A 21,985-nucleotide genomic window follows, 5' to 3' on the forward strand; every position below is an offset into this window, starting at 1 on the left:
TCCTTCCTTGTAAGTCACGTTAACAAAAAGATAAATAATGCCGAAATTTTTTGATGGCAAAAGGCAAAATCATGTAATGAGTTCTGTTCTCTTTTTGCCAAGAACTATTAATCTAAGTAGTAGCCTGAAAACAAAAATCAAAGCATAGAAAAGCTGCCAAAAAAGGGGTAAGAACCGCACTTTCTCAGTAAAAAACAAAGAAAAAAATTACCCGGCCGCCGCAACAGAAAAAAAAAGGGCTTCAGAGAAGATCAGCAACATTGCTTGGCAACTCCTCAACGACCACATTGTAAAACCTCTGAATATCAGCCAACATTCTCTCATCCTCCGTTGTCATGAAATTGATTGCCACTCCCTTTCTTCCAAACCTTCCACTTCTTCCAATACGGTGAAGGTAATTCTCCGGTTGGGTTGGGAGGTCAAAGTTTATGACAAGAGAGACTTGCTGAACATCGATACCACGAGCAAGAAGGTCAGTGGTTATGAGGACACGGGAAGATCCAGAGCGGAATTCCCGCATGATGATGTCTCTTGTGTTCTGGTCCATGTCTCCGTGTGTGGCTGAGACAGTGTGGTCACGGCTTCTCATTTTGTCGGTTAGCCAATCAACCTTACGCCTTGTGTTCACAAAGATGACACTTTGCGTGATGGCTAGTGTCTCGTAGAGATCGCATAGTGTCTCGAGTTTCCACTCTTCCTTGTCTACATTGACATAAAACTGCTTTATACCTTCAAGAGTCAGCTCGTCACGCTTGACCAGAATCCTGACTGGTTTGTTCATAAACTTCCTTGTGATCTCAAGGGCTTCGGGTGGCATTGTAGCAGAGAAAACACCGACCTGAACCTTGGAAGGAAGAAGCTGGAAGATGTCGTATATCTGACAGAGAAATCAAAGTGTAAGAACAGAGAATTTCATTTTATCAGAAAGAAAATGGAATTGAGATTAAACAAGCTTAAAACCTGATCCTTGAAACCACGAGAGAGCATTTCATCAGCTTCATCAAGAACAAACATTTTGATTGCATCAGCGCGGAGGGATTGTCTACGCAACAAGTCAAAGACACGACCAGGGGTTCCAACAACAACATGAACACCAGACTGAAGAACGCGTTGATCCTCACGAACACTAGTTCCACCAACACAAGCCTGAGCCTTGACGCCAAGATAGTCACCAAGTGCCCTCATAACCTTTTCAATTTGCTGGGCAAGTTCTCGGGTAGGAGCCAAAACAAGAGCTTGGCATTGAACCAAACTAATATCTAGCTGCTGTAAAACACCAGAGCAAAAGGTAGCGGTCTTTCCAGTTCCAGATTGAGCTTGCTGGATGACATCAAGACCCTTGCAGAATGGAATAATTCCTCTCTGCTGAATAGCAGAAGGCTTCTCAAAACCTAATGATAAGAAGAATACATCAAAGCTTTGAAACAATCAAAAAGGAAAACAAACACTTAACAGATACAATGAAAGGTATAGTTGTGTTCTCAAAGGAAAAACCTCACTTACCATAAGCATAAATACCCCTAAGAAGATCTGGTTTCAGTTCCATTGCATCAAAGCTATCGCAAACTTCGTCATAGTTAGTGTAGAATGTTTCCTCTCCTTCCTCGCCGAGTCTGAAAAGTATTACACAACTCAGTTCTTGGTTGTTATCCAGTAATTTAGATATTAGATACTAAAATTGAACTTACACGGCATTCATCTTAGTATCAAACTGACGAGGATCATATTGTGTTCCATCCGACGTCATTCCTGCCATGACTGTAGAAGCATAACAAAAAAAAGAAACCGACATTGTAAAAAACAGATTTCAAGAGAGCAAGAATTACCCAAAAACATTCAATTTACAATCAAACTCGTTGTCTCAGATCCCATAACAAAATTGTACAAAGACAAAAAGTGATATGATACAAGCACCATGAGAGAACAGAAGCAAATCAAGCATAAAAAAGTTTCATGATGTAACTACAAATTCATCTTCGTAAAGTCAACTGTTGTACAATCCAAAGGATTCAATTATTGTAAACATAACCTAACCAAGGCGCACTAATAAAACATCTAAATCATCCCTTGTACAAAAATCGATCCTTTACGAATCAGCATTGTATAGGATGATGAATCAAACAACACAAACAAAAAACTAAAATTTCTATAAAAGCACAATGACAATCCAAACACAAAACATATAAAAGAAGAGAGATTCGAACAAACCTGCTGTTAGCAAATTGAGAGAGATTGAAAAAAGACAAGACCAAACTCTTCGGATCTGCGCCGTGGAGTTGGAGAAGAAAAAGACTGCTCTTTTATACCTCCACCATTCTAACTACTTACGGTCGTGTTCTCTTTTTTTTTTTTTTTAGGTTTTGCTTTACTTTTCAAAGTAAGAAAAGGAAAACATCTTCTTTCCCGATTTGCCCTCTTAACTTTTTATATATTACCACTTTTTTCACTCTCTGTTGCCTTCAAAAGAAGAAACTTTCTTATTTTATTTTACTACTCCAGTGTCCAATTAATGTTTTGGTCCCATTATTCGATATAGAGGAATTTAAAGAAAATTATACGAAAGTAATTCTGCCAATAAGTCCAAGTAATATGTATTATAGGTTCCGGAATTCAAAACAAAAAGGAGACTCTGAAATTACTCACAAACAGAGCCAACGTCTACTAAATTAATTTTGTTTATATATTAACGGAGAGACTGGTGAGCTACAAGGAATGTCCCATAGACTCAAGCCAAGAGCATAGGCTCGCCACCAGAACCTGCAAAACAGACATATAATACCAAAGTTAAGACATTGAAACCCGGCAGACGTTTTGTTTTGTTTGCTAAGAAATGAGAAAACAGTCTGGCTTTTTACATTGTTCATGCATCTCATTAGCTATCAACAGGAGTTTTCCGGTTTCTTCGGCAAGTTTAGTCATCTTCTCAAACTCTTCTGCTGCTAGTTTGGCTACGTCTATTTTATTCTCTGCCTCTACGACTTTACAGGCAGCGGTTATTGCAGCTTCCTCGATCATCTGTAGTGAAATAGCAGAAGCCTGATTGTTTGCTTGGCGCAGCTTCGTATGTGTCTCCTTTGTTTTTGGGGCAGGTTTTTTCGTTCCTGATGGATCCGGTATCTTATAGAAATTCTGCAACTGTTATGTGTTGGATTGAACAACACAGAAAAAAAAAAGCATGAGAAGGCTTTAAAGAACAATGTCACTGAACACTGATTCTGTTACTAATTCAGTGGATTCTTTATGTTGAACCATGCTTCATTGGCTCAGACAGATATGGGCCACTGATTTGTCAACGCCATTTGATGAAGATGGTTTTGTTCGAGAATTTAAAAAGGAAATGCGAACTCAAAAAAAAAAAAACACAAGAAAAGTGAGCTTCAAGACTTACAGATTTGAAGGTGCTAACCTTTTCAAGTTTGCTCTGAGCTGCAAGCCTCCTCAGTCTTGTACTAAGGATTCTTCTAAAATTTGGCGGTACTTCATGCCTAGGCTGCTCTTTCCACAGTAAACCATTATCAGCACTCGGTCGAAAGGTCCAAAACAAAGGCTATTATATATCCAGATGGGGTAAAAGAATAACAGAGAGTGACCCAAATTTAAGTAAATTCAAGAGCTATAACATTTTTTCAGATAGGCATAGTGGACAGCTTCACGTCAACTATCATCATACTATAAACGTCAAAGTAAAGATGATTAGTAGCATAAGACTTGACATTCAGAATTAGGTGTTCTCATTTGCGAAGGACAATCCTAGGAAGATTGTTGATAGTAGTAATAAGCCATTTGCACAAGTCAATGTAGATACAGTTTACAATTGCCAATAACATAACTACACGTCCCCCATATATAAGATGATGTCTCTAATAATCTGTTAAGTAGTTTACAAATCGAGCACAAATAACATTCTGATCTGTGCATAATAAAGAGCAGAGAGAAATTGTCTAACCTCAATGAAATGAAAAATGGAACTGACGTCAGATCCATTACCATCCGCTAAAGCAGAGAGAGCTTCAAATATCATCCCGTCATACCTGAAAATAAGGACATATCAGAAGTTTAGCAACACATGATGAAGATTATTACTCAGAGTTGATAGGCTAGCATTTATGGAACTGGTCTCTCAGCATACTTTCTGGGCATTTCAAGCATAAGAAACAGAGAACAAAGAAAGACAAACCTGGGAACATTCTTTGCATCCACCACAATGTTACTCTTTTCATCAGGGATCAACTCAGAAGGTAAAATACGCCGATTGGGAGGAGGTGGAATAGTAGGGATAGTATTAGGAGGTGGATTAGTGATATCATCAGTTGCAACTGCAGGGCCTTCCTCTTTGACTTTTGTCGGTCGTGCCTTATTAGTTGAACCTTGAGTACCAGGGGCAACACTCAAGTTACGCCACTTATCCTATAAAGGATTGAAACACAAATAATTACAGATTCATCTTCACAAGGCTACCAAGTAAAAGAGAAAATCCATTGCAAAATGAAGGAAAGTCCTGCTCTTTCCACCTTAAATCTCCAACTCAACAAGCTTGCTTTATTTATTGTACACTTGAATCAATAAAAAAACAACTTATAGGGTTCATATCTATTCCAAGTATCAACTAATCCTATGAACAATGATAAGAGATAACATTAATAAGATTGTTTATAATCTGGTCTAAAACATATTTCCAAAAGTTTAAATTTTTATGGATCTTAAACTAAGCAGATATGAGCAAGTACATAATGCAGTCTCGGGTTAGTCTCAACTTGGATGTTTTAGGTTTTATATAGGGTTCAAAGAGAGTGATTTTAAAGAGGAAAAGAGAAACCTTTAGGTCAATATTGGAGCGATGGATGAGCTGATCAGCGAATTCGGGATCCCGGAGAATATTCTTCCACTTACCAGGACCGTGCTTCCCAATTCCGGCGAGTAACGCCTCCTCTTCCTCTCCCGTCCACTTTAATTTCTGGTTTCCCATCTAACCCTTGTTTAATTTGCCTTGTAATCGGAGTTAGACGACGTTTCTTCGCCGTAACCGGAGGATTCGTTTTTTTTCTGGCTCTGCGCAGTTGTGTGACTGCGGGAGGTTTTTAGTTTGCAAATTTATGCTTTTATTTTGTCTTCCGAATAATTCTATTTACGCTCTCGAAATTAAAACGAATTAGTTTTATTTATTTCCCTTTTGACTCAAATTAAAAACAAATAAACTTTGGATTAGAATCCTTAATTATTTTATTTTAGTATCTTCAGTAAATCTTGCTACATTTCATATCATCTAGTCCAACAATGACCATATATTGCTATTTACCTAAATTTTTAATTTGATGCATCTATGGGTGTTTGTCTATTGGATCTGAATGATAACACAAAACAATCAAAAAAATTTAGCGCGTAGTTAGCGATACGTAAATAGTTAAAAACGGTACAAAATAACGGATAGAAGAAACAGTATATAAAGTATTACACTTTGAACCGCAACAATACATAATTACCAACTAGATAATATCCTGCACTATGTGCAGGATAAAACGATTATTAAATATATTTTAATATATTGATAATATTGAAAGTGTTCGAATTTTATATTATTAAATAAATGGTAGTGTATTAATGATTATCAAGATTAGTGAAAATTTTCGTTTATGTATTAAATTATATGTTTATCATGATTTATGATATATATCTTGTTATATTAATAGATACACAATATATTAGGTACTCCATTTTGTATAGATTTGTATCTCTTAATTACATACTATTTTAATTATATTTTCGTTTTAAATAATTGAAAAAAATAAAAAGCATAAATCAATTAGAAAAAATAAACATAAGTAAAACTAATGGCAAAATCTATAAATATCCTAATAAATGTTAGGTCTTTAACTAAATAGATTAAGAAGCTCTCTGAAAACGACACGTCAGCATGATATTTTCGTTAATCACACATGATGGTAAGATTATTTAAAAAAAAATGATTCTCAATTAATATATAAGAGATAACAACCATTATAATGAAAATAAACCTATTCATTATAAATATAATACAAATATAAATGTGAACTGTTTCTAGTGAATAATATTTTTGACATTATAAGAAACACATGAAAATTCGAGAATGGTTGGTTGTTGTCACGATGGATTGCAATTTGCAAGTACTGTAAGTAAATGTGATTTTGAAAAGTCCAATGTTAAAGAGGTTAATTTTGTAAAAACAAAACTTCTGGGGTCAATAAAATTCGAAATAGGAAGCAAGAGAAAACCGATTTGGGTATAAAAAAGAGTAAACAAAACATAGTGGGCTAAATTCGAATAAATTGCAAACGCGAGTATTAAGCGAATCTGGAAACAACTGGACTGAGTCTTTCCCTAAAAACCCTAAACAGAGATTTTTTGTTTTGCTTTGTTTCATTTCTCATTTCGGCAACCAACCAAACAAACATTCAGAGAGATCCACAACACAGCACAACACAACACATCATCACACGTTTCTCTTCTCTTTCCTCTCCGTCGTCTCTCTCTCTATAGCCACCATCAAAATCCATAAAACCTAGACTTTTCTCACCAATCCATGGCGGCTAATAACAGATCCGATCATGGGTCAGACGAAAACACAAGACTTTACAATCCTTACCAAAACTACGAAGTACCAATCAACAAATCTCAGTACCTTTACAAGCTTCCAACATCTCCTGAGTTTCTCTTCACAGAGGAGTCTTTAAGGCAACGTAGATCTTGGGGTGAGAACCTCACTTTCTACACCGGAACAGCTTACCTCGGTGGCTCCGTTGCCGGAGCTTCTGTTGGAGTTATCACTGGAGTCAAAAGCTTCGAATCTGGCGACACGACTAAGCTCAAAATCAACAGGATCTTGAACTCTTCTGGTCAAACGGGTCGAACTTGGGGTAACAGGATTGGTATCATTGGGTTGGTTTACGCAGGGATCGAGAGTGGTGTTGTGGCTGCCACGGATAGAGATGATGTTTGGACCAGTGTGGTGGCTGGTCTTGGGACCGGAGCTGTTTGTAGAGCGGCCAGAGGAGTGAGATCTGCGGCTGTGGCTGGTGCTCTTGGTGGACTTGCGGCTGGAGCTGTTGTAGCTGGGAAGCAAATTGTGAGGCGGTATGTGCCCATTTGAAGACTGCAATAGTCTAATTGGAAGACTCTGTTTCGTCGTTGTTGGAATTTTTGATAGGGGAAATGGTGAGAATTTGATAGGTTTGGTATGTCTTGGAATCATAAAAATGAAAACTTTATTTGGTTTCTAGAGGTACAACAAGTCTGTATGTCTGTCAGTCATAATGCAGTTTCACTTTGAAGAATAACCTGCAAACCTTTTTTCTTATATTCATACTGATAAAATGTTTTACCAATTGGTAATTTAATTTGTCATGAGTGTGTTTCTTCTAGTTAGTTGTTTTATGTTTCTGTTTTTGATCAATGTTACCTCTTTCTTGATTCGTTGAGAAACGGATGTGTTGTATTACATTTGTAATGAAGCTCTTCTCTCAAGTTTTTTTCTTATCATTTTGTTAATTGGGATGGTTTAGTGTGTTCATATAATTATATACCTCTGTTTATCTCATTGAGTGCTAACCTGATATTTGATGGTCCTATTTGTTTCCTATTTTTCCCTTTGGTTCTATTTATCTGGACTGTTCTCTGCTCTTAGCTATTCATTTTTTCTTTAAGATTTCACAAGCTATGATGAGGGATCAGTCACCTTTTGTTTTGTGGCTTTTGGCTCTCATGTCTCAGTCATATTGTGTAATAAACCTTCCTAAGCTCTTTGCTATTGCTGAAACAAACAATGTCTATTTTCTAAGCTCGTTGCTATTGCTGAAACAAACAATATCCTCATATATTAAGTCTTAAACTTTCAGTTTTGCAGTTTGCTTGAAAATATTTTTGTTACAGAAGATCATGTTGCTGCAAAACGACATTTGATTTGATTTTCTTGATTCGAACGAGGGTCTTTAGATTAATAAGCAAGTCTTCTTTAAAACTGTAGCATTTGACATGAACAAAACAAAAAAAAATTTCATATACAAAGATAAGGGAACTCCCACACATTATGGGAGATCACCCCACTGAACTCTGGATGGAGAACAACTCATGAAAGACCAACCCTTGCCTTTGTACTGGCTTGTATGTGATCTTGGAGGTCGACTTCTTCTTGGTACGGGATGGTTACGGGTCTTAGACGGATCAAGATAGTCGTGGATCTCAGGTACTGCCACTTTCAGCTTCTGGTTGATCTACGTCGAATTTCCATGTTTTTTTATCAATACTCAATATGATTTTCTCAATTGATCCTCTCTCTACATGGCAGAGAAATTATTCATGAACTGAGAAAGTTCTGCAGTAAACATCTTTACCTACTTTTGACAAAATATGATTCTCTCTGATCTAAAACCCTTCTTGGTGTGATACATTGCAAGTGTGCAGAACAAAACAAAAAGTGTCCTCTTGATAAACTAAGATCTAAATCCGTTTTCAGCTATGTTCATAAATTGAAAGGTTTAGTTAATATTGATATGCTTATTGTGAGTAAATCTTTTGTTGCAGGTTCTTAATGTGTGTGGAATTTCCTAAAGTTCGATTTGCAGCTAAGATCCCTTAAAAAGAACGGTTCTAAGAAACTAACCTGAGAGGAAGGAATCGGGGAAAGTGGAACTGAATTGTGTTCATGTGACACATGAGATGTTCTATCCTGAATACGTTCATGATCCTCTGTAGCAAACTCTTTAAGCCTGTTCAGAGCTGGTAACAGAACTAAGGCAAGATCAGGTCTATCCTTTTTCCTCAGTTCACAACACTGCAAAGCCAATTTAGCCAACTCCAGAGTCTCTTCTTCAGGCCATTCTGATACAGTTGGATCCAAAATTTCTCTCAGATTATTATTTTCAATAGCCATCTCTACTTTATGGCCTAACCCCATTGCTGGTTGGGCTGTTATGATTTGCAGAAGCACCACACCAAAAGAGTAGACGTCAGATTTCACTCCAAGCATTCCGGTTTGCTGATACTCAGGGTCAATGTAACAAAATGTACCTGTTCCCGTACGCCAAATGGGAAACATACATCAACATTGGTTCGATGTTAAGACATTGAAAAGAGATGGAAGATAAGTCTCTTACCGGCTGCAGAGGTCATGTGATAGTTACTGTAGCTATCAGACACAGAGGGAGGTACCAAGCGAGCTAGACCGACATCACTGATTTTGCTAGTGAGATGTTTATCAAGTAGAATGTTTGCTGGCTTCAGATCACGATGAACTAAGGGCTCAGGTTTTGCCTGGTGAAGGAAAAGAAGTCCTGTGGCAATCTCAGAAGCGATTCTGAATCTTGCTCTCCATGAAAGTGGGGGTGTATTGTTTTTGCAGAAGAGGCGATCTTCAAGTGTTCCATTTTCCATATACTCATATACAAGACAACCATACTCGGGACATGCACCGAGAAGGATCACCATATTAGGGTGCCTCATGCTACTCAGAACCTCAATCTAGTGAAGAAACATATGTATGAGTCAGAAGAAGAAGAAAAGAAAAAAGTAAAATAAGGATTTCACAATATAACTAACACACTACCTCTTGTCGGAACTGTTTTAGTCCCTCTGTGATACCCGACTTCAAGATTTTAATGGCGACAGGAGTGTAATCGAGAACAGCTTTGTAAACAGGTCCATAACCTCCTTCCCCAATCTTTAGAGCATCAGAAAAACCATAGGTTGCACCTTCAACATCTTTGATACTATAACGTCTGTAAGACACCGTAGTGACCATCTTCTGTTTGTCCAAATTGGCTTGCATCTCTAGTAATCTTATCTTTTGGCTCTCCATTTTCGCTATGCGCTTTGCTATTTCAGCGGCTTGGATTGCAGACTGCTTTTTCTGCTTTTCCCTCTCAGACAATGCTCTAGGCAGCTCTATTTTTTCATCTGACCTTGGGCTTTCTTGGGACTACATAATGTAATATCTAATGATTATTATTCACAACAACAATTGTCATCAACATGGAAGGTAGTGATATCTTACGTTTTCGTTTTGGTTTGTAGTGTCTTTGTCCATCTTAAACTGCTTCAATTCCAGTCTCAGTTTCCTCACCTCTGCTTCAAGATTTTGATTCTGGCAAAGAAGATAGTCCATATCAGTACCATGTTGACATTCTGCAAATCCTGGAGCAAATTTATGTTCCTGACAAACTTTACCTGTTGTTCCACGAAATTTCCCGCATGTGGACTTTCCTGTGCACCAGTTATCCAAGAAGGAAATGTCAGAACACTAAGAAACTGAACGTTTAGTAGAAAGTGATGATATACTACTAACCGTTGACGTTGAAGAGATCGAGCTTCCGATGGTAGTGGAACTTTCAGAGACGGTGTAAGAACTCACAGTTGATACCATATCACTACTGCCATTATCAGTCTCTGACTGAGAGATCTCACTCATAGATGGCGGTGGTGATATGCGAGGTGAATTGGGTTGGAAGAAATCTGAATTTGGTTTGTTGGTTTGTGTAGATACAGGTGATGATAATGATTCCCTGTAAAAAATGTAAACCAAAACTTGTCTTGTTGAGAAGAAAACCATGGCCAAAAGTTGGAAGAGAGTTGAGATTACCTATCAGAGTCATTGGAAACGGAGCTTGTTGAGTTATACAACAAAGAAGAGAGATTTTGTTGTCTGGAAAGTTTATGAGGGTGACTCGCGGATCTGCTTTTTAAAAGCCTACCTTTGGTCACAACAAAGACAGCACAAGTCTCTGGAGTCGTCGTAAGCAGAGTGGTTGGTACATCTGGACTCTTAAACTTTCTGATCACAAAGAAAGATTTGAATGTTAGCATTTTGTGTAACCAAAGTTGAAATGGTACCAAGCATGAAACAGAGAAGAGGAGAGACTTGAGGAAGGAATTGCGTGCAGATGCGCCAACAACAAGATTTGCAATGTAATAATTGTTGGTGATGTAGTTGACAATAGCATTGGAGATGTCAATATCATGAAGAATAACCTCCTTTGCTATGATCTGAAAAGCGTGTATACATATATAATGTCATGATATGTGATCATTATAAGTGATCTGTTGTTGAATGAAGATTGGAAATGATCGATCACTAACTCCTTTTCGAGCGCAGAATCCTCTGAAAGGAAGAAAGAATTGATGCGCCTCGTCCTGATTGTCCTGATGAAAATGTCCTCCTGTGTTTCCCACTGCAAAACAGATTCCTAATTAGGGCTCTTTGACGCTGTAGTTTCGATGATGAAGAGAAGAGCGAGAGATGCTTACGTTGAACGTGGAGAAGGACACATTGTGGAGTATCAACAACGATATTTTCAACGGCCCATTTCAAGGCGTGTTGGCTGTTCTTGTCCTTATCAATGGCAATCGCCGTGATTGTGCCATAGTCCGCCGAGGTCCCTCTTACTCTTCTTGCATACATGTTAGAGACTTGCTTCCCAAGAAATCTGAATAACCTGCTCCACAAGCAAACTATAATACTCATGAATCATCTCATGTCTTTATCATTTACGCCCAAAAACCATAATCGATTGCGTTGTTTTTCTTTTGTCTGGCTCCGAAACTTCTGAGAAGAAACAATGAACGATAAAAAGAAACAGAATTTTGTATTGTGAATGATGAAGCTTCGAGTGGTTTTACATTTTTGCTAATTTTGGAGGGTTTATTCCTCAAACAACTCTCAACAGTCTTGTGAAACAAAACAAACAAAAAGGAAATTTTCAATTTATCTTTAGAGAGTGATTTTTGGGAAGTTGCTGGTGAGATCTAGCTTACATTAATGTACGCGTTTCGATTAAAATGAAATTCAATTATACATCATCAAAATATTAAGTTGCTTTAATTTTTTTATCTTAATTTATTGAAACTAGTTTTTTTTAAGATAAAATGATTAGTATATGATTTAGACTTTTACTGCCCCTATCCCCTCACGTCAATCCCACGAGCACACATTTACTGAATTCGAGTTTAGATAATAATGCAACAGCAATATATCTACGAATTTTATTATTTTCGTCGCTGATCAATCAGACAGCCGCGTGGGCGGGTGGTAGAAAAAGAAATTATTGCGATTATTGACTTGCGAAAAAACAAACACACGTTGCATTTTCTGATTTACGTATCCAAAAAGAACAAAGAAAAAAAAAGGTAACGATCAAATTTTCTCGGCCTGTCGTCTTCCATCTTTATTTCTTCTTCGCGAAACACCATATCTTATACGTCTCTCGAAAGATTATTACTTTTAAGACGATTCCATTATAAACACGATTGTGAGAACTATATACTTTTACGTTGTCGAAAAGAAAACATAAGACCAGTTCTTATTGAGAGTTCTATAGACAAGTTCGTAATAAGAATCCTTCAACAATAAACATAAAACCAATCCAAAAAAAAAAAAACATAAAACCAATCTTGAACAAAAAAAAATAAACATAGAAAAAAACCTTTTTTTTGAATCACTCATATCTTTTAAAACTAAAATTTAATCATTTGGAATAAAAACAATATATGGAAAAATTTTGAATTCTCTGAACCAAATATATCACACGTCAAGATTTCATTCATCCATATCTCATTCACTAATATGCAATTTACAGTTATATTATTTACAATTACAAATCAGATACACATGACACCTACAAGTCAAATTGTATTATATGCCACACATTTATATTTCACTTATCTATATCTCATTTTCGTGGTTAATATTACATGTCAAAAATTTTTGGAAACATTTATATATTTTCTATCTTGTATAATAAGATTTCTGTTTAAAAAAAGTGAGGAATCAATTTCCATTGAAAACATATTGGTTTAGAGAAACAAAAGTTAAATTGGGAAAAAAAAAAGGAACATCTGTTGTTAGCTGATCGACAGGTGTTGCCTGAAGGGACCTTAGAAAAAAGAAAAAGGACAAAAAAAAAAAAGGACAAAGTTCTCAAAATGATGCAAGAATTGTGTATACGTGTCCTTCTATTAATCCTCTTTTGTAATAAATACTCTTTTTTTTGTTTTTTTATTAATTTACAAAACCAACGAAGAAAAAGGAATAAAAAAAGAGAGAGAAAAAGCAAACCACACAATATTCTCTTCTCTCTCTTTGTTTCGCTGATAGAGAGAGCCTCTCTCTTAGCAATTTAGCTCGAGCGAGAAATAATCCTGAAGGAAGAAAAAGAAAAGAAGAACATCTTTACTTTGTTCTTTGATTTTCTTTAAAAAAATTTGTAGATGCGAATATCTTAAGATTCATCAACTGGTTAGTTCTCTCTTCTTTTTTCTTCTTTCCTGATTTTTTATGTTGTTTTCTCTGTTTTGTTGTTTTTGTCAAGTGTATAGTTAGCTTTTTCATCGGAGGATTTGTGTTATTATGAATCGAATCTCTCTTGTTTTTTTCTTCTTTATCTTGTTGGTTTGAGCTTTGTGTTTAGTTTTCTTAAGAGCAAAGTTTTTAATTCATCTTTCTATTTCTAGGTAAAGCTAAAGCTTGTTTTTTTAATTTAGATCCAGGAGAACCCATGTTCTACTTTGATTCTGGTTGTTAATGGTTCTATTTTTTTAGGGTTTTCTTGTGATTGATTTCGCTGATTTTCCCTCTCTTTTTTTTTTTTAGTTTTTGACATGACCGTTTGGATAATGAATGATTCGTGAGTTTTTGATTAGTGCTTTGTGATCTCTCAATAGGGTCGAAATCAAGATAAAGATTTGTGCGAAGATCAACCAAGTTTTTGGGATTTGGGATCAGGACAGTGATAAAATCCGTCAGATCTGTTTATCTCCGCTACCCAATTCTCGTTGATTCGTCTTTTAACTATGCTAAGTTAGTGTATGAATATAGCGGCATTTGGGTCGCTGACATATACTTTAATGGAGCAAGGATTCTTCAACATCATGAAACCATTGAAGAAGATGAATACAATTGAATACTCCTAAGTTCATCTTTGAAATTAAAGCTTTTTTGTGGTGTGGTGTGGTGTGGAAATCTCTTATTTTTGAGAGCTCATGGAGGAGATGACTCCGGCAGTTGCAATGACTCTGAGCTTAGCAGCTAACACCATTTGTGAACCATCGCCTGTGGAGATCACTCAGCTTAAGAACGTTACTGATGCAGCTGACTTGTTATCTGATCAAGAAAATCAAAGCTTTTGCAACGGAGGGACTGAATGCGCTACGGAAGAGGTAGGCGAACCGGATTTGTTGAAAACTTTATCCGATACGAGAAGCGGGTCTTCTAATGTTTTTGATGAAGACGAGGTATTGTCTGTTGTGGAGGATAATAGTGCTGTCATAAGTGAGGGCTTGTTAGTTGTTGATGCAGGCTCCGAATTAAGCTTGTCTGATACAGCTATGGAAATAGATAATGGGCGAGTGCTTGCAACAGCGATTATCGTAGGCGAATCAAGCATCGAGCAGGTTCCCACTGCGCAAGTACTTATTGCGGGTGTGAATCAGGATACAAATAGAGAAGATGGTTCAGCTGTAACGGCTTCGGAGGTTGTCATTCGATTGCCAGAAGAAAATAGTAATCATCTGGTGAAAGGGAGAAGTGTTTATGAATTAGATTGTATACCGCTTTGGGGCACGGTTTCCATTCAAGGTAATAGATCTGAGATGGAGGATGCTTTTGCCGTGTTACCTCATTTTCTGAAATTACCCATCAAAATGCTAATGGGGGACCATGAGGGTATGAGTCCAAGCCTCACACACCTCACAAGCCATTTTTTCGGTGTTTATGATGGTCACGGAGGCCATAAGGTATGCTATATTCACATTTTCTATAAGTTATTTTAGCAACGGAGTTTGTTACACCTCTCTGAATCCAGAATACCTTAATTCATAGATTTTAAATCTACGATGGGTTGCAGGTTGCTGACTATTGCCGAGATAGACTCCATTTTGCTTTGGCTGAAGAAATAGAACGTATAAAAGACGAATTATGCAAGAGGAACACAGGAGAGGGTAGGCAGGTCCAGTGGGAGAAAGTCTTCACTAGTTGTTTTCTAACCGTTGATGGTGAGATTGAAGGAAAAATTGGCAGAGCTGTTGTTGGTTCTTCTGATAAGGTTCTTGAGGCTGTTGCCTCTGAGACAGTAGGATCAACTGCTGTTGTTGCTTTGGTTTGTTCATCACACATAGTAGTTTCTAACTGCGGTGATTCAAGGGCGGTTTTATTCCGTGGCAAAGAAGCCATGCCCTTATCAGTTGATCACAAAGTAATTTTTTCCTTATATCCAAGATTCTACCCAGTCTAACGTACATAGTTGATGAAGTGTTTTCTTACCTCTTTCCATTTTTCTGCAGCCAGATAGAGAGGATGAATACGCAAGAATAGAAAATGCTGGAGGCAAAGTCATACAATGGCAAGGCGCACGTGTTTTTGGTGTTCTCGCCATGTCTAGGTCCATCGGTAAGCAATGCTTCTTTCGATGACTAGAAATGCATCTATGAATGTCTTAAGGTGGCTTCACATGCACATCACAAAAACGTAGCTTGATAATGTATTTACTGCCCTTCATCATGAAACATTAGATCATCTGCGGTTTTTTCCTCCCCTGGACCAATGCAGGTGACAGATATCTGAAGCCATATGTGATCCCAGAACCGGAAGTGACATTCATGCCTCGGTCAAGAGAAGACGAGTGTCTGATACTAGCCAGTGACGGTCTTTGGGATGTAATGAACAACCAAGAAGTTTGCGAAATAGCAAGGAGACGGATCTTGATGTGGCACAAAAAGAATGGAGCACTGCCTCTAGCAGAGAGAGGCAAAGGAACAGACCCAGCTTGCCAAGCCGCGGCTGACTACCTCTCAATGCTTGCTCTACAAAAAGGAAGTAAAGACAACATCTCCATCATTGTGATTGACTTGAAAGCTCAAAGAAAGTTCAAGACCAGAACCTGAAGCTTAATTACAAACAGTACGCTTACTTACTTTTTTTTAGTGGGGGTAAGTTTCGATTTTTCGTATATTTTAGATCGTTACGGATCTAATTTCGACAGGTTTTTACATATTAATTACTCAATATTGTTAGAGGGAAGGAAAAAAAAAGAAAAAAAAAATGGAAATGCGGGTTGGGGGAGGAGAAGTAAAGACTGGAGATTAAGAAGATGATGCATAGCTAATTATATAAGTTCATTCCTGTTTTTTCTCATGGAACTTGGAATTCGTATGTATAAGAAGTAGTCAAAGAAATGCTTTTTTTTTTGGGTATTGAAGTAGCTGAATGAATATGTTGTAATAGTTTGAGAGATGTGGCAGATGAAATTGTAATTGAAACTATGTCACATTAACCTTCTTGCATTTCTCTTTTCTTTTTACTATCCTTTTCTATTCATTAACTTAACATTGATTGAGATGAGAGTTCTGGATCCTAGAGATTCGATGTTGTTTCTAAGTACTAAATAACCATAACATTAATCAAAAGGTGGACGTGCCGGAGTGGTTATCGGGCATGACTAGAAATCATGTGGGCTTTGCCCGCGCAGGTTCGAATCCTGCCGTTCACGTTTCTTTTTTTCCCAGTTATCATCCATATTTTCCATAACTTACCTTAATCATCTTACATACATACCGTGAGTCTTTACGAAATGTTAATCTTTTTTTTTCCTTAATTGAGTATAAATAGAGATCAACCTCTATCTACAAATGTGGAAGTGACGTGTGAAACCGTAAGTGTATTTAAATCAAACTTAGAAAGCTATTAATCATTGGCAATGGCACCGCATAAGATCTAGCTTGTGAAAGAAAGTTTATCATTTTTAGATAAGTTTATCAAGATGACAAGACTTGGTTAGATATATTGTAAAAGCCACGACAACAACACCGGCTCTCCTCCATTGACCCAAATCCTAGTTTACTTATTTTGATAATATAAATATTAAATTAAAAGACTAATTACAGCCTCGACTTCACATAGAAAACGTGTTTAATTAACACGTTAGACATATATGATTCCTTTGAACAATTTGATTATCTGACGTACCAGTATGTATTTGCTATTTTGCTTCATGTAATCCAGCTGTACGTAGGCCTTTGAATTTCAGTTTCCAACTTTTTTTTTTTAATTGAAAAATGCAGAATTTTTTTTTTCTGTTTATAACTTTCACAAACAAATACCACCATTTTCCAGCTTATCTAACAAGTCACTAAAACTTTCAAAAATTTCCCCACAAAAACTTAAGTGTCAATTGACCCCCTTTTTTTTTAGGTATGACCAAAGTTTGGTTCGAATTTTAAAGATTGAAATATGACAATTTTTTTTTTTTTTTGTTGCCGAGAGACAAACTCAAGAACTGGTCAGATCTACCGAGTTAAGTTGTGTATAGTCAACTAGTACTAATTTGAACATTATACAATTTATTCAGATATCCTCTACGTAAAATGCGAAATGTATTTCCATGTATTGATGAATTTGCATATATTCAACAAAAATACGTCAATTATCCGATTACTTGTCTCCTATAAAATATGTCTAAAATACTCCAAGACAGGGACATATTTTTTTGTTGTAACAAAAGGTGTAAATTAAAGTAGGAATCCACAAAAAAAAATCGATATAAAAATGACCAAACCCAAGTCCCCAAGCATTTAAAAAGAAATATCAAATATCAATCCAAGCAAAGCATAAAAGCAACACATTACAGCATCGTAAGCCAACCACTCCCAAGCTAAAAAGTTTTCTTCTAAAAGACAAATAATAGACAAACAAGAAAGAGTATGGAAGAAGAAGATGGAGACGCGTCTACGCCGTTTTGGCTTCAATCACGCCGCAATAACACTTACTTCCGCCGCACTGCAAGTCTCGGCGGCCGTGCAACCACCGTCGCCACTCAAATATTCTTCGCCGGGACAGCTGCAATCCTTATAGTCTTCTTCATTATCCCTCCTCTCTTTTCCTCTGTTTCACAAGTTTTCCGACCTCATTTAGTCCGTAAAAGCTGGGATTATCTCAACTTCGTTCTCGTCCTTTTCGCCGTCCTTTGCGGCTTCCTCAGCCGCAACACCAATAATGACGAAACCAATCATAACAAAGAAGAAGACATTAGTAACAAATTCTCGAACTCACCTTCGATCATCGATCGAGGAGGTCGTGTATCTAACAGTGCCACGCCTCGTTATTGGATCGATGATCGCGGTGGTGGCGGCGGTGATCAGACGGTGTACAAGAGGTTTAGTAGATTACGGAGTGTTAGCTCGTATCCAGATCTGAGACTCCGGGAATACGAAGCCGATGAACGGTGGAGATTTTACGATGATACACGTGTAAGTCAATGTCGTTACGAAGATGTAGATCCGATCTATCCAAATCAAAGTTACAGAAACTGGCAGGAGGAAGTTAAACCACCGCCGGAAGATTTAGATCAAACAGAGGACGGTGGTAATGAAGGAGGAGGAAAGGTCCATAGCGGCGGTTCCGAAACTGAGAAAGTTGAGGTCTTTGAGACGGCGGAAGCTGAAGTAGTAGAGGAGCTAACAGTGCCTTCTGCTCCGCCGTATATTCCGTCTCCTCCGCCGTCTCCGCCACGTCCTCCACCACCTAAGCAAGCGAAGAGGAAGACTAAAAGAGTGTACCAAGATGTTCCTCCAAAGGAAGAGAATAATGAGAGAAGTGATTTTGTAGCGGCGACGCCGATGACTCCGATTCCACCTCCGGCGACTGTGTATCAAAAGAGCAATAAACAGGAAAAGAAGAAAGGCGGAGCAACTAAGGATTTTCTGATTGCGTTACGGAGAAAGAAAAAGAAGCAGAGACAACAGAGCATCGATGGACTCGATTTACTCTTCGGATCCGATCCTCCATTGGTCTATTCACCACCACCGCCGCCTCCGCCTCCACCACCTTTCTTCCAAGGGCTATTCTCATCCAAAAAAGGTAAAGGCAAAAAAAACAATTCAAATCCACCGCCTCCTCCTCCTCCGCCACCACCTGAACGGAGATATGAATCACGCGCATCAATGACGTCGATTCGCAAAGCTCCGGTGGAATCACGGACATCTAAACCAAATCCGCCAGCTAGAGTAACTCAATTCGTAGGCACAGGAAGCGAATCGCCATTGATGCCGATCCCGCCGCCGCCTCCTCCTCCGCCGTTTAAAATGCCGGCTTGGAAATTCGTGAAGCGTGGAGATTACGTCAGGATGGCTAGTGACATCAGCATAAGCTCCGACGAACCCGATGATCCCGACGTAGCTCAATCAGCTGAAGGTAAGGTCGCCGCCGGGAGTATGTTCTGTCCAAGCCCCGACGTAGATACCAAAGCCGATGATTTCATCGCGAGATTCAGAGCTGGACTCAAATTGGAGAAGATGAACTCTGTGAAAAGAGGGAGATCCAATTTAGGACCCGAACCCGGACTTAATGAATCCGGGTCTTAATAAACGGGTAGTGGTTATAGGCCTAGCCCAAGCGTATAGTGGTTATTACTTTTGGATTTTGGAACATCGATCTTTCTTTTTGTTGCATTTTTGGATTACACTGTGTTGGGTTTTTCCTACTTTTGTTTAATTTTCTTATACGTAATTTTGTGGATTACACTATACGTTTTTTATAGATTTTAGCCCATCTTAGGATTAAGATTAACCAAAAAAAGCTTTATACTTGAAATGCAACTAGTTTTTCTTGTAATATTCTCCATTTTTATGTTTGGATAGTAGAGAACATATAGCTTTGAAAAATATATTTAAGACTTTTAGAAACAAAAGAAAAAATACTATAGCTTTAATTTTATATCGTCAAACAATTAACAAATTGACAGTTGTTTATAAATATTTAATTTGATTAAGTTAACTTTTTAATCAAAAATAAATAATCAAGCAAATCAACACAAACAATTGGAAAAGCCACTTCGTTCTTTGCCTTTCTTTAGTTGATTAACAAAATCTTTAACAATTAAATATATTAATTAAAAAGCAATTAAAAGGACATATAAAAAAAATTTAATATGGCGGCTACAAAGCTTACAAATGACGATGGACCATCACCGCGTCTTAACTGTGTTGCGTTACAAAAACGCCATCTTTTATTTAACCTAATATATATATATATATATATCTTAAACAACAGTCAAGGGTTATTGTCTCTCGAAAACCTAGAATCGTTCTTTCTCTTTTCTTGTCAATATTCTCCATGGCTGGGTCTAGCAAGAAATCCGACACCAAAAGTGAAGCAGCAGCTCCTGCTGTGATTAAGGCCACGAAGTCTCAGGATTCAAGGACCAAAGTACATCTGAAGAAGCCGAAGAAAGTCGTGATTGCTCCTGCCGAGAAGAAAAAGATCACGAAAGGATTCGTCAGGAAAAACTTTGAGAAGAAGGAGATGATCAAAGAATTCGCTGATCGTCTTCAGCGTCTCGAAGCAAAGGTGGATTTGTTGGTAACAAAGGCGGATTTGTTGGCAACAAAGGCGGATATACAGGAGCTTTTCATCCCAGCCAAGTGTGAGAAAGTTCCTGCCATGAAACCACTTGCTAAGGCTGCTTCTGACAGCGATGACTCATACATGGACACCTCTTCGGAGGATGAATCATCTTCTGGTGAGGAACTTGCAAAGAAACCTGCTGCAAGTGCCGCCAAGCCAGCTGCTAATAATTCTTTATTCTCTGTTGGTGGCAATGGTCAATCGTTCTCTGTTACGGGATTTGACTCTTCCCTTCCTGTGGATGATATCAAGAGCGCATTGAGTATATATTTCAGTTATTTTGGGGAGATCACACGCGTATTTGTTCCCCCAAGCCACGGAACCGGTGGTTCCTTAGGATATGCTTACATTGATCTGATAGAAGGAGCAGACAAGGCGTTGGAACTTGGTACACATGACGTGGGAGGATGGAATCTTGTAGTTGGTAAGGCTGAACCAATACGCAGTGGAAGTACTTGGCCTTTTCCTGGCCGTTGTGGCAATCAGGGCCGTTGTACCTTCTGTTGAAGGCTTGAAGCTTTGGTGGTAATTTACCACTGGTAAAGTTAGACACTGCTCGTGGAAATAGACCTAGTTTTACTCCCTCCCTAAAGTAAGAAGACTAACTAGAAGCAGAGGAAGATATGTGGTGTTTTAATTTGTGATACAATGCAACATTTTTATTACTTGTGAGTTTTTTCTTTAGGTTCTAGTTAAGTTTTTGTCCAATGTTAATGTAAACTCAATTTTGAGTTCTATTGGTTTTAAAGAAGAAATAAAAACTCAGGTCGCGAGTACTTGTTAACTGGTGACTGTAGAGGAAAAGACAGGCCGTGAGAACTTGGTAGAGCACATGTAAAAGTCAGTTGTACTTTGATGTGGGCGAGCATCACGACTAACCGTACCAGTCCTTGTATCTTTATTTTCACAAGTCCAAAGAAACGCAAATTCATTACTTCCTCTAATGACAAGCAACAATATTATTATAGGACCTCAAGATACAATATTCGTTTCAGAAGAGACACAAACAAAACAAAGCTTATTTAATAACTAATACTTAGATTCATTGCTCTTCAAATACTCCTTGAGAAAATCCATAACTGAACCAAACTTTGGTATATCGGATATCTAATATACAAGATTGATTGATTGTAATTGTTGAGGATTCTTGGAATTAGAATAATACTTGAATGGATATTTCTGCAACAAGCAAAATCTTCTCAAGGTAATATTCTTTTTGGGAATAATATTTTTAAAATCACATTACCAAATTTTACATGTTCCAACCTAAAATTTTCCAAAACTATTAGGAAGGCTGAAAGTAAAACAAGATACTCATGGCTTCCAAATTGATAAAAGTGACATATGCGAGATTCACATGGAAGCTGAAAGAGCACAAGGCAAGGCACAAAGAAAAGAAGAGAGGCCAAACTACTTAACTGCTAAAACTAACAACCAAATCTCTGCTAACCCGAAAAGGATTTTAAAAGAAGATGAGCAAAAGGGTAGTCAATGAAAAAACTTTGTTTTTTTTTTTGTCGTCTAGATTTATTATTAATTGCAAATTATGAGAACTGTTACAGTTACGAT

At 37.6% G+C, this 21,985-nt stretch overlaps 7 protein-coding genes and 1 non-coding gene across 11 annotated transcripts; 5 read left to right on the top strand and 3 right to left on the bottom strand.

Annotated features, from left to right (window-relative positions):
- Positions 1 to 19: 19 nt before the first annotated feature.
- On the bottom strand, positions 20 to 2,362 carry LOC9324953 (eukaryotic initiation factor 4A-3). Its single transcript, XM_002888844.2, has 5 exons — positions 2,209 to 2,362; positions 1,689 to 1,758; positions 1,504 to 1,613; positions 961 to 1,391; positions 20 to 877 (listed from the first exon to the last, which is right to left on the bottom strand). The coding sequence occupies exons 2-5, from the start codon at positions 1,754 to 1,756 to the stop codon at positions 242 to 244; spliced, it is 1,245 nt and encodes a 414-aa protein (XP_002888890.1). The 5' UTR covers positions 1,757 to 1,758; positions 2,209 to 2,362; the 3' UTR covers positions 20 to 241.
- Positions 2,363 to 2,541: 179 nt separating this feature from the next.
- On the bottom strand, positions 2,542 to 5,087 carry LOC9324954 (telomere repeat-binding factor 5). 2 transcript variants are annotated; one of them, XM_021035431.1, is made up of 6 exons: positions 4,817 to 5,087; positions 4,178 to 4,407; positions 3,947 to 4,031; positions 3,407 to 3,490; positions 2,856 to 3,135; positions 2,542 to 2,757 (listed from the first exon to the last, which is right to left on the bottom strand). In XM_021035431.1, the coding sequence occupies exons 1-6, from the start codon at positions 4,964 to 4,966 to the stop codon at positions 2,726 to 2,728; spliced, it is 861 nt and encodes a 286-aa protein (XP_020891090.1). In that variant the 5' UTR covers positions 4,967 to 5,087; the 3' UTR covers positions 2,542 to 2,725. The 2 variants fall into 2 exon arrangements, with proteins under 2 accessions (XP_020891090.1, XP_020891089.1); XM_021035430.1 differs by having other exon boundaries at positions 3,389 to 3,490.
- Positions 5,088 to 6,338: 1,251 nt separating this feature from the next.
- Positions 6,339 to 7,518, top strand: LOC9324955 (mitochondrial import inner membrane translocase subunit TIM23-2). Its single transcript, XM_021035863.1, has one exon. The coding sequence runs from the start codon at positions 6,557 to 6,559 to the stop codon at positions 7,121 to 7,123; it is 567 nt and encodes a 188-aa protein (XP_020891522.1). The 5' UTR covers positions 6,339 to 6,556; the 3' UTR covers positions 7,124 to 7,518.
- A 1,036-nt stretch (positions 7,519 to 8,554) lies between these two features.
- On the bottom strand, positions 8,555 to 11,859 carry LOC9323514 (U-box domain-containing protein 35). Its single transcript, XM_021035864.1, has 9 exons — positions 11,272 to 11,859; positions 11,104 to 11,195; positions 10,607 to 11,010; positions 10,313 to 10,529; positions 10,195 to 10,230; positions 10,022 to 10,111; positions 9,575 to 9,946; positions 9,126 to 9,489; positions 8,555 to 9,039 (listed from the first exon to the last, which is right to left on the bottom strand). The coding sequence occupies exons 1-9, from the start codon at positions 11,486 to 11,488 to the stop codon at positions 8,558 to 8,560; spliced, it is 2,274 nt and encodes a 757-aa protein (XP_020891523.1). The 5' UTR covers positions 11,489 to 11,859; the 3' UTR covers positions 8,555 to 8,557.
- A 1,210-nt stretch (positions 11,860 to 13,069) lies between these two features.
- LOC9324956 (protein phosphatase 2C 16) lies at positions 13,070 to 16,316 on the top strand. Of its 3 annotated transcripts, XM_002887404.2 has the most exons (6): positions 13,070 to 13,258; positions 13,684 to 14,754; positions 14,865 to 15,212; positions 15,301 to 15,406; positions 15,566 to 15,945; positions 16,031 to 16,316. In XM_002887404.2, exons 2-5 carry the CDS (start codon positions 14,002 to 14,004, stop codon positions 15,898 to 15,900), a joined length of 1,542 nt encoding a protein of 513 aa, XP_002887450.1. In that variant the 5' UTR covers positions 13,070 to 13,258; positions 13,684 to 14,001; the 3' UTR covers positions 15,901 to 15,945; positions 16,031 to 16,316. The 3 variants fall into 3 exon arrangements, with proteins under 3 accessions (XP_002887450.1, XP_020891521.1, XP_020891520.1); XM_021035862.1 differs by having other exon boundaries at positions 13,070 to 13,262; positions 15,566 to 16,316; XM_021035861.1 differs by having other exon boundaries at positions 15,566 to 16,316.
- Positions 16,317 to 16,423: 107 nt separating this feature from the next.
- On the top strand, positions 16,424 to 16,505 carry TRNAS-AGA. Its single transcript has one exon. It is a non-coding gene; the product is annotated as a tRNA-Ser (tRNA).
- A 986-nt stretch (positions 16,506 to 17,491) lies between these two features.
- Positions 17,492 to 19,573, top strand: LOC9323515 (histone-lysine N-methyltransferase SETD1A). Its single transcript, XM_021035860.1, has one exon. The coding sequence runs from the start codon at positions 17,716 to 17,718 to the stop codon at positions 19,372 to 19,374; it is 1,659 nt and encodes a 552-aa protein (XP_020891519.1). The 5' UTR covers positions 17,492 to 17,715; the 3' UTR covers positions 19,375 to 19,573.
- Positions 19,574 to 20,054: 481 nt separating this feature from the next.
- Positions 20,055 to 21,200, top strand: LOC9323516 (nucleolin 1). Its single transcript, XM_002887406.2, has one exon. It carries the CDS (start codon positions 20,126 to 20,128, stop codon positions 20,921 to 20,923), a length of 798 nt encoding a protein of 265 aa, XP_002887452.1. The 5' UTR covers positions 20,055 to 20,125; the 3' UTR covers positions 20,924 to 21,200.
- Positions 21,201 to 21,985: the final 785 nt, after the last annotated feature.

Source organism: Arabidopsis lyrata, assembly GCF_000004255.2.
Source record: "Arabidopsis lyrata subsp. lyrata unplaced genomic scaffold ARALYscaffold_2, whole genome shotgun sequence".
NCBI lineage: Eukaryota > Viridiplantae > Streptophyta > Magnoliopsida > Brassicales > Brassicaceae > Arabidopsis > Arabidopsis lyrata.